We start from the raw sequence: 12524 nt of genomic DNA on the forward strand, positions 1-12524 counted from the left end.
ATTTTGGCATGTATTGAAGTTTATCATTAAATGCTTTATATTGATTAATGTAAACATTGGATCTTAAAAGCTCCAGTAAAAAACAAGAATAAAGTTAAAGAAAGAAAAAACTCAAAAGGGCTCGAACAACTGACCCCTTGAGTAAAAGTCATCCGTGTTCATACAATAAGTAATGTATTTTATACTTTATAAGCAATCCTCGTAGTATAACAAAATATAACGACAACAACAAAACTCTCCAAATTATTCAGTCGTTTCCCGTTGTAACGCTTTTTTTACCCCACTTTTACAGCGAAATCGGTTGATTAAAGCCCCGTTAATTAAATTTCATCTATAATCAACGGCAAGGCTATAATCAATGGCACGAAATGACGTCATCAACTGCCGAACCGGGACTACTTTTTCCCACGCACCTCGTCACCTGTATTTGCCAAGTGCATCAATAATAAAAACAATCTCAAAAGTTTGTCAATCTTAATGACCTTAAAACAAAGAAAAGTAGCAAAAAACGTGTTTTTTTGTCATTTATTTTTATTAAACCTCTAGTATTAGGTAAATTTAACACTATGCAAATAGTTTCTGTTGTTGTTGCTCCCCTTTGAGGAAGACAGTTCGAGTTGCTCCCCTTTGACCGTAGAAAACAATCGTCTGGACCAAGAAATCATGTGTTAATTTAAAAGCTGTACTCGGATATGCGTCCATCTGATTTTTCTTCAAAGCATCTTTTCAACCTGGCAATACGCACAAATGACACTGCATCCCAGTGGTTCTTGCGTCAACAATCGGGTGTCAACAAGCTAGGTCAGATGCTGAAGGCCATGGCAAAAGACGCCGGCTTTCTCAAGCACAAGAGAATAACGAACCACTCAGTTCGCAAATTCCTGGTCCAGAAACTTCGAAATGCAAACATTCCACCCACTGAAACCATGGCCATAACAGGGCACAAAAATGTCCAGTCCATAACCAATTATTCCAACATATCTGTTGAACAGCAGCAAAAGTGTTCATTCTTGCTCAGTCCAGTAAATGAAACAATTTAACAGATTCCTCTTGTTCACCTTCATGCATCGAAACTATGGTTGAAATGCAGCCTAGACAACCACTGTCTACCGTCGAACAAGTTGATCTTGATGTTCGCCCCACCCAGTCACTTCACCAGCAAATATCTTTCTCTAGTTCGAACAACTTTGCCTCACAATTCTTTGGTGCCACTTTCAACATTCAAAATGTATATAATTAGCTTAAATCCAAGTAATCTTTGTTATTTCGTCACGAAATAACCACATATTATAACAAAGAAGCAAATATTGTGCACCTCGTGATCGACTTGATAGTTTGATATCGAAAGTGAATTGTGTGTGGTGTTAGGCTACGTTGTAAACAAATGTAGTTCCTTGTATATAACAAGTTAATGTCATATTGATATCATAGAACTTTAAGATTTGCAATTCAATATGATTAAAATTGTAATTAATAACGCTCGACACTTTGTTACAGAACGATATTCTGATTTAAAAAAAAAGAGATCATTTGATCAGCGGTTATTTTTGGAACGCGGAGTAATACACTGACCTTGGTTACACTACAGTCATTAACAAAGTACGACAAACACTCATGAAAACTTATTTTGTTTAAATACAAAAAATATTACTGAATAAAAAGTGGAATAAATAGAATAATAGGTCAGTGTTGATTATAGATCAGGTTTATCATGCTCGGCACGAAAACGAAGAAGCACTCGCCAAGGCTCGTGCTTTTTGTTTTCAAAGCCTCGCATGATAAACCTGATCTATAATCAACACTAACCTATTATTCTCTATATAATATTCAGGTTTTTAAATCGTCAAAAGATGCATATAATGGATATTTTAGAGTATGGTAAATGGTTAGTATTACTGTTTCCTCACACATATCATAACTACAACGAAAACTTGCGAATTTTCAAAAAGTTTTTTTAATATTACATTTTAATTTACCAAAACGTGAAAAGGCCCCTTTAATGCAAAATATTACATGACCTAGTTAGAAACCGTGTCATGTTATTGAAAAACGAAACTACTTTCGATTTGATGTTATTTGTGAAACAATATTGGATACGTTGTTGTAGGGATTATTTCCACAGGTAGGAAGTTTTCATCTAATTTACATCATTTTAGAATGTTACAAAATATCTATAGTACTTAAAAGCCCAGAAACTATCAAAATCAACAAATATTTCGTACAATATTGCGAAATAATCAAGTTAACACATAATAAAAAATGTGTCTTGGAGCAAGAGCCAGAATTTAAATGCTAGATGTTATCTGGTAAGAATTAACAAGATACAAAATGCTATTTCTGCGGGACAATATATTCAACACATGTTCATGTACCAAGTTAGTGTTCGTGTGTCGTATGAAGAGTTATAGTTGCGGGAAATTAAAATAAAATATATTGTGCCAAACAAAAATAAAAACGAGCATTTTTTTATTTCTTTAAATCTATGTTACCATACCACGTATATCGTTGACACTGTGTCTATTGGTATATGGAACACTGGTATTTTTATGAGTTAACTTTATTTTACGAAATATTTTGCGAAATACTCGTTGACTTTGATTATTTATGTTAATTTAAGACATTGTACACTAAAATTGTGAATGCATTCTTCGATTCTTTAATTCACGTTTTTGCATTGTAGTTTTGTATTTCCTCTGTGCATATGTATAGTTGATTAACATTAATTTAGTCACGCGTTTGCTTTGTAGTCAATACTGAGGTAAGTGTGAAGCTCGGAAGGCCCACAAACCGGTTTAAACCCCCAATGCTTTGATCTCAGTTTTAATTAACAAATAAAAATTTGTAAGCTGTTAAACAAAATGTGGAGAGAACAAGAATTTCTCTCCTGTTAGAGTTTCTGGAGTTTAATTGTTCGCCATATTTCACTTCTCGCTTGGAAAATTATTTAACCCCAGCTATGGAAATAATGAGAAATTACCACAACCAGCACTATTATTTTAGACAGTATGTTGGTCTCACGCATGTCACAGGCAATTTTAAAACTAGTAATAAGCAAAACAAAACAAGAAAACACCAACAATAGTAATTACTAAGTCAATATGCTGGTTTTAGACATCACCACTACCTGTATCATTATTTTAGTCAATAAGTTGGTATAGTACTTCTCATGGGCAATTATTCTTACAAAACCATGACACAAATATAACACAACCACCACCAGCATCATTGTCAATTTACTGGTCTTACATTCCTCAAGAATAATTTTTTACACTTGCTACGAGAAAAACAAAGCATCATCGACAGCAACATTATTTAGTCAATAAGTTAGTAAATGACACAACTTCAACTGCAATGAAAGCTTTTGTGGAGAATCTGAATTTCACTTCAATAGGTCGGACTAACAACAGCATGTCTTCATATACAATTATAAATATTATATCGTTAGGATTATGAATAAAACACAATCCTTATTCTGATAAAAAATCTTCAGATTAATTAAAAAATATAAGAATAAATCATAGTGTGCAATGAGCACTGTTGTTGGCACACGTTGTTTCTAAGTTAAGACATTTACTAAAAATGTCCGAATGTGTGTTCGAATATACAATTATTTTTTTTTCATTGTGATTCTGCAAATAGACTTTGTTCTTAATATTAATGGAAAATACCTTGTTCTATTTGGATATTGAACACAACAATTATTAAAATAAATAACCAAGGAAATCACATACATATGAACAAAAGTGAACGCTGCTCTTCATGAGACTTGTTTGTTCCTGGGGATTGGTTAGGGGCTAAGTTGTAATTAATTATATTAAGGCTTAAATAAAAAGACCATGTTCTCGTAGATAAGACAGTTTGAATGTTGCATTACCCCATCGCGACAACTATATCCTTTGTGAAACTAACTATTGCAAACATAGATAAACAATCAAAATGGCATTAGTCACAAACCAACAAGCATATGGTGATATTATTTTCGAGGTTATAATAACAGTCACAATCATCAATTGGTAATTTGGTTCTACAACAGTTAATTTCCTTTTTCAAACAATATGTCCCAACGTTTATTAGTTTATACATATATGAAATTCATTAATTGTTTCAATGAAGTTGTCTTTGATAATTTTAAATCGAAATGATTGACATTAATAATATTGCTGTTGGTTTATCATGTTGGAATGGATTAGTGAAAGTCGAGAGTCGAATATCCACATATCCGAATATCGACATTAGTATGTACTTTAAATATAATTAACATCGAAACAGTGTACCGGACTGAAACGTCGACATATATACCATTTCAACTTGTAATCAGTTTCTTTCAAAAGAGGTCACACATATCTAAAATATGAACTTGATTCGACATTTAGGGCGAGCACAATATTTTATGGCAGCGGTTTACATCGTTTATAAGGAGGCACACATTATCTAATACTGGACTGTCACTTTGTTGTTGGGAAACGTTGTCGATTCGACCGCCGAGGTATCCTTCTAGCTCTGAATGATTTGATGTAGGAATGTGTAATTCTGATGCGCCATTACCAGTTGCCTTACGGACGACTTGGTTGCTTACTTCCACTTATTCCACGTACTCCTTACAATTGACTTAACCACGAGTTGCACGTGTTCTGAATAATGGCCGCAGTTCATCGAATGTGTTTTGTGTTCTTCTTCTCTTATTCGACCCCATCTGGACAAATATTAGTGCACTAAATGCATTTAGTTCAATGTCTGGTAATATATTGAGCTACCAGAATGCATATGTTCATTCGGACGAGTCAGGATATTTATGTACAGTTTATTTTGTTTTATTTAATAGAATTATTTCGGACACAGCGCAATAAACGTTGTTAGGAAGAGCACCAAGTATAGTTGTATTTGTCTGGCCTCAACTTTCAGTTTCCTTTATTTATCTTCTGCATTTATAACAGATATTACGCACGCCACGTGCTTGTTATTCGTAAAATAATTTTGCCTTTCTGCACTTTTTATTCCACTAACTCAACTTCAACATAAAGTTTAAGCGAGTGCATAAGGCCACATACACCATATCAATATACATCTAGCGCCTTATTAAGACTAGTATAGTGCTCACATAGTACATCATAAACATGGCGGTTATTCTGGTGGAAGGGATTAAAGAAAGGCACTGTGCTTTAGAGTTTTCGCGAGTTCAACTTCCACAATCGCAAACGACAGTTTTGCAAATAGACTATGTATACATAAACGTTGTATAATTATCATGGGCAGACGCATCCAACAGTAATGGGTATCGCTAAATTGTATATTTAGCTTATTATTGAGTTTTTCTTACTTTGTATCTTTATATCCATTTCCGTACGTGACTATAAACATACTGATATGTAGTAGCTTCACATTTCTGCTCTATGACAATACTCTGTAACGTCAGGTAAAGATATTCCTGCGAGTGACTATATATTTGCTTTTCCTTCTCTTTACTCTTGTCTGCCTTAAAGAAGACACATGATTTCAACGTTGAGCGAATGTTTACCAATGCTACTGTCTGTCGTTCTCGTGGTTACACGGGTCACCTACAAATGCCAGTTTGCCACTCAAATAGCTATCCGGGTCCTGTTCTCTGCAAACTTCCAGTGGTCGAATACAAGTTTCGTAACCAATTTGTTTGTACACCAAGTCAGTCCACATCGAATAGCACTGGAAGCAGAAAATGCAAGGTGAACAAAAAACATGCTAACATAAACACTGTTAATTCATCCTATGACTTCGAACAAAATAGACTCGATTAACCTTAAGATTGAACTATACCAGGTACTCCTCTAGAATGTCTGCTGGTAAAAATAACGTAATTAGATTTTTATTTTGAATTGCTAGTAAAAACTCGATAAATTTCACTGAGAAAAATAGTATTTTAGATAATATAATATATAGATGGAAAACCCAAAGGAATTTTAGCTGTACTTTCAGTTGGTCCAATCCGTACCAAAAATCAAGAACTTGTTCCAATAGTTGGTTTATGGAAGATAAATGTTGTGTATCTTCCTAAGCCTACTTTATGATTTACTTTATTTTATAAACCTGTGGCTTAAAAGTATAACTTGTATTGTATGTCCTCTACTTTAAACCTAATGACGTACAAGAAGAATGTAAGTTATATAAGTACGACTCGATTAAATAGTCAACGCACTATTTATATATACATACAGCTTTGTTTATAAAATACGTATCTGTTAACCGTAACAATCACGATAAACTTCCGTATAGCCCATTTCGATGTGAATACAATTGAAACGTGATATTCCAGACGAGGTCACTTGTAACTAATTCACATGATTAAATCGTTATTTCAGGATCATTATAAAAAAAAAACATAATGCAAATGCTATGCTCATTAAGAATTCAGAACACAACGATATCAATGGAAACATACCCGCTCGGCTGATGCGGCGAAGCGCTTTTCTATGTTGACTTTTGACATTTCCTGTACAGTAATACTAATCCTACAACCAGAATGAAAGCGATCTTTGCTTGCGTCATCAAGATTACAACCGACTCAGGCAGCATCTCGAAGATTTACTTTAATTTTCTAAAATATTTAAAAGAAACGTGATGTAAGTATATTACGAATAGTACAAATCCATCAGTCAAAAAGCGTATTCAAAACAAAAAATATTGACGTAAATTATTATTAAATCCATGAATAATATCCATATTTTTATTATACAAATATAACACATCTTTTTATGTGTTGTCTTACGCAGTTGTATCATTACTCTAACGCGTTAAAGATTTGTATCGCATGTTACCTGAATGACAGCGTACCGGGAAATGAAGACCGTATGCTGATAACATACTGTGTCGCGTTTTTATTCCACCTAGCCATATATATAAACCAATGCGAACATGTTTATAAATAATACTCGGTTATTGTGAAATACCTCAGGCTTGTATGTCTCATGCAATATTGCAGTTTTTACTCAGGTCAATGAGCTCCCTTATCGACCTTGTTCTACATGTAAGCCGATGTTAAGCATAAACAACATTTTGCAAAGAGTAACCCATGCCTTAAATTAGTAGTACTATTGCAAAACATTCGATTATTTCAATCCTTTTTTTTAAATAAATATATGTTAAATATAGGTTACCTGGACCGAATGCTGTCTGAAATAAACAAGGAAGTACTTTGGCATGGTAGACGAGTTATGCAACAATAAATGTATGTTAAACAAAATTAATAAAGCATTTATAAACTTGATTGAGGCTAGCTGTTTACAACTTAAAGGATGATTAGGAGTGATACTCATATCAGATCTCAATATTGCGTGCAACTTGTTTGATCTAGTGACACCCTATTTGTATTGAATGCGCAGACATAAAGTTAATGATGGTCATAAAATGTTCTATGTGGGTCATCAGTGTTGACAACAGTCTGTCATGCCAGCCAAGGACAAAACGATCAGTGAACACCCAAACCGCTTTGTTCAAGTAAAGCTTTTTCGCTGTTGATGTCCGTTATTGTAACAAAAAATAATAATGCTGCGGTGATATTGTATCAATAAGATAGACACTGACGATTTTCTCGAACGAATATAAACACATGCGTTTGGGATGTTGGTGAGGTTAAAACAAACTGTGCAAAATGTTTCATATGTCTCTGTGGGACCCAATAGCAATCTTCACCTTTTGACGTGGCTCCTTTACTTCTACCACTAGGTCTACTGGACCATTTTCCAAAGACAGCTGAAAACAATGTGGTGTATTTCTCAGCACCAAAATATTAAAAAATATATTGATTAAAAGTGCAGAACAATAAGAAATAATTCTAATACAGATCAATCAAATGCATTATTGAATAATTCTTTATTATGATATGTTCATGTCTTAAAGTAAATTTTATGAATATCTTGATAAATATATATTGCTTGTTAAGCTGTAGAAAGACGTATGTGCAACCGAAGCTTCCGTTTTTAGTGTAGATTTGGCAAGAATGGTTCTTATTTATAAAATGCATGCATCTACAATAGAACATAAGATAAAGTTTTTAAGTTTTAAGTACATGTAAACATTTTGTAATTAAAACGTCTTTGCTTTGTATTTGAACGATGAATTCTTATAAAATAGCACAACCATGTAAAAAACTTTTTTTCCCCACGGAACTAAATATTAATGCAAATAAATGCATACGTGTTTATGACCGTACAACTTTTTCAATATCCATTACCCAAAAAGATATTTTTCTTTTTACCAAAACGCTGCATTCCATGAGAAAGTAAACACACGTGCAATATTGTTCTTTTTCGCCAGGGAACTCAGTACGTATGCAAATTAATTAATACGTTTACAGGACCGTACTTTTGCTAACAATTTTCCAAATAAAGTCATAGTTCTGCGCGAATCACAACGATGTCGGCTTTTGCTCGTCGATAGCGAAATGGCATACTTGTTTAGCGATAAACAATACCGGTAATAAAGGGGAATTAATACGCATTCAATTTAATTACCTTTAATTACTCATTGAGGAAAGAGACCAGAGCAACAGAGTAACAACTTTTTGAGGAACGATGAAATGAAACTACGAACAAGTGTCAACTACATCCCTTCTTTTTACACTTTCACACTTTTTACACTATATGCTTGCTTTTATATCAGCATACAGTACTTTTTCTGTAGTTCTTGTTGTTAGAACATGAACACCGTGGCTACCTTCATGATTATTTATGCTCTAGCCTTAAAATGAAAAATATTTGAATGCATTAATTTTAGCGATTATACAGGCAAGTAATATGTGTAAACTCTTCATAACAACATCGTACAATACCTGTAAATCTGCGTAAAAAGAACGACGTACCTAAGTTAACAGTATTATTATAACATCGCTATTTGAATGTTAACATACATGAGCCTAACCTTATCGCTAATAATTTGATGGTGTTTATATAGAAATGAACCGTAAAGTTATTGGACATGATTGGGGATCGACACTTATTCTTATTAAAAATTCTTGAAACTGGATCTTCAATTCATTCTTCCTGAAATCAAGATTTAAAGGGAGTTTTCACAGTTTTTTGTAATTTTGAAAGATCTCAGTAAATTAATAAATTCTCAACGCTGTAATATTTGGAATAGTTTTAAGTAATTAAAAAAGAAAATGATCAAACCAATGTAACGGAACGGGGGTTCAAACTGGGACCTATAGAGGCAAAAGCTTATGCGCTACCACTACACCAATCTCATTATTTAACCTGGGCGGTAGTGTAAACCTTTTATCGATATTACGCGTTTTTCTATAATTATCGCTGAAAAGCTAATTATTTACTCAATTTCGATTGGTGATTCTCAATAAGCGAAAGAATATAGTAGACTTTTTTCATATTCAGGAGTGCCATTTTGCTTGCTGAATACAATCCACTTAATATTTTATGAATCTATGACAGTTTATTTCAAACATGGTTAACATTCCTTTTATAAACATTATACTGAGATACATTGAATGGTATGTGTGTCAAAAATAGTTCGACATGGCTTAGTTGTTTTTGTTGTAAATCATTATGAGCCTCAGAAAATGTCCATAAAGAACTTACCAAAGCTAATACGTTCAAACACCTGGTAAACAATTTTTTTTCCAAAGCTCGATACTATTAAAGCGCCAATTTTGTTGTCATTTTTAACGACTGGAAAATGGGCCAGTACAGAACTTCCCCGAACATCTAACAAATCAATAATTACAAGTAATTGGAAATTTTTGGACAAATTCAACAATTAAACATATAAACACAATATATAATTTAATATATAACACTTTAAATCGGAGATTGGTACCGGATTATAGGCTAATTCTTAAAAATATAAATATACAATTTTAATCGGAAATTAGTAAAGTCCTTTATAGGCGTTTACTTAACAAATACAATAATAATTGTTTTGAACGATGTTACAATGTAAACGTGTTCCGAATAAAAGAAAATGTTTCGGTCAAAGATATATGTAAAATATAAAAGATCAAGGTAACATCGTAATCAATTATGTTTTTTCATATTATATACTGTTGAATAACGTACAATTGTTGATATGCGAAATAAATCAGAGAAAATTATATTTGAATGTCTTTCTCAGCAAAACAGGCAGTTTTGACCGAATCCAAACATCAGTGAGATCGCGTAAACAATATTTCTTGATCTCAATTGGCTTGAAACTTTATAAAGTATTTTCATGAGTTTAATTGTAATGTTTTATATTCATGGTTTGGTGTCACTGTTGTGCAGCTAATAAAAAGAAAACAGGCGAGTCCGAGTTCACGGCATATTGTCTAATTATTTTATTTTTTCTATCAACATACCAATTAAGAGTACTTCAACTTGCGCTTGACATTGTATGATACATCTGTAAACGTCTCATATTGCAGCCTATGTTTTTTATGGCTATTATAAATAGTGACCGAAATATTTAGAGTTTTCTAAATTTATACTTCTTTTCAAGACAACTTTGATCTAGTTTTAAGGCGTATGTCTTTCCAAAACAATTTAACCTGTAAATTGAATAGCATTGTTCGCTCATGTTTATATGATCGTCTTAACTATCTAGTGAAAATGATATGATATCGACTGCTTATTCATGGTTGTAATGAATCACGTACTTTGTTAATTCAACGCACTTTTGATTACACGTAGCTCTTTATGGGTATGTTGACAATGGCTAATAGTACCAACATATCATACTGCATTTCATGACGATTAATAATGATTATTATATTTATATTTAAAGCTGCTCACCAGAATGACGCAGAAACCTGTGTCACTGACATTTCACCAGATTATTTTATTTGAATTCATTACGTTTATAATGTTAACTTAATTGTCAAATTTACATTAACAATTTAGTTTCACAGTCTCTAAAAATATGTACGGTTTAAATTCGTAAACTTGAAGACGCAATAGGTCGCAAACAATTTCGTTAAAACCGCACAGTCTATGACTTAGTAATGTGTATCGAATAGCCTGGTCATTACAAACCACGTGATAGTGATCTATTGCAATCAAATCGAATGTTTATTATTTATGCTTAAATTGTTCATTAAGCAGGCTTTTGTAAAATAATATTATTTAAGTATACATATTAATTTTTACGCGAATTTTTTATGTAGTTATGCTGCTTGTTCAATAGAATGTACTAGGAACTTATTGCTCTCCTATAACATAAATGGAAACCTTAATATGCACGTTTTTCGCATGAACATTTACACTTTGACTAAATATTTGATGTCTAATAACTGTGAATGTTATCCCAAATCCCATAGCTTTATGTTGTTTTGGTATACACGTCATATACAATTAAGGAAAACAGATTTCCACTGAGTTCCAATAGCAAAAATTACTCACTGGTACTTGCAATATTTCCAGCGAACCCACATCACTTATACCGAAACAATCAAACAAATGGTAACAAGCGTCGCTAGGAAGAGCACCAAGTATAGTTGTATTTTTCGGTTCGCATCTTCCTCTTTTCTTGCATAATCTACTGTACCTGTAACAGAAATTAAGCTTCGTGCTTGTGATTCGTAAAATTGTTTTGCTTGTTCAGCATTTTTCTTGAGGTCAAGCTGTTAAAATTACTTAAGAAAGAGTATATGTCTGGTTAAGCATTGAATAGGGAACACAGACAAAAGCAAAGTCAATATAACAGCTTACAGAGTTATCAATAGCACAGCATTTGTCTTCATTTAAGTTTCTCTATAGTCGTGACGATGTATCCGTTGTTTTAATTCTATAATAAGAACTAATAAACACACCGGTCTGTATTATGCTGTCTTTTTCTTTGACAAGACGCTGCCACGTAAAGTTTAGAGACTCCTGCACATCGTTCCATATTTGTTTTTCCTTTTCTTTAGCCTTGTCTGTGGAGACAATACAAACCTGGGAAGGGCATATGTCATTACCTCTATTTTTTTCTGGTTAAACATGATGAAACAAATACACTCTATAACCAACAATTTATCAGTTAAAAGATAACACTAAATAACAAATTACTAAGTGTCTCTTGTCTTTTCTCTTGTTCGAAATAACTCAATTATGTTCCTTTTACAAGCTTATTTTATGTACGAGGATACAGCTTACTGAGTGTACACCATTTTATTGACAAAGAAAAGCACTATGCAATCTTACCTGTACAATACAAGACGCAACCCTTTCTTGTGTTTGCGGGGTCACAAGGGTCACAGATAAAATCCAGCTTCTCACACGAGTAGCAGTCCGAGTCCTGCTCTGTGCGAACTTCCGATGGGCGGATTCAGGATTCGTACCCAACATTTTCACACAATGTCGAACCACATCGGATAGCAATAGGAGATGAAAATGTCAGTTGTGTACAACATGCTAAAATGACCACTGTTTCCTTCATGGTATGGGTCCGTAATAAAATTAGCTCGCATAGCCTTCGGATAGTTAAAATACTGAATAAAAAACCACTGTATTTCGGCGGTAAAAAAAGCATAAATGAGGTTATCTTTATTAAGTATTTGTAGTAGACGAATGTGGTTTCTTTATTCC

At 33.2% G+C, this 12524-nt stretch overlaps 1 protein-coding gene across 2 annotated transcripts in view; it reads left to right on the top strand.

Annotated features, from left to right (window-relative positions):
- Window positions 1–1692: 1692 nt before the first annotated feature.
- Window positions 1693–12524, top strand: part of LOC127853941 (uncharacterized) — a 122722-nt gene continuing 111890 nt past the window's right edge. The window contains exon 1 of one of the 2 annotated variants that reach the window (XM_052388812.1): window positions 1693–2122. In XM_052388812.1, coding sequence (XP_052244772.1) covers window positions 2037–2122 — 86 coding nt within the window. In that variant the 5' untranslated portion in view covers window positions 1693–2036. The remainder of the gene's footprint in view (window positions 2123–12524) is intronic. The other variant, XR_008036800.1, reaches the window with a different exon arrangement.

Source organism: Dreissena polymorpha, chromosome 12 (assembly GCF_020536995.1).
Source record: "Dreissena polymorpha isolate Duluth1 chromosome 12, UMN_Dpol_1.0, whole genome shotgun sequence".
NCBI classification, from domain to species: domain Eukaryota; kingdom Metazoa; phylum Mollusca; class Bivalvia; order Myida; family Dreissenidae; genus Dreissena; species Dreissena polymorpha.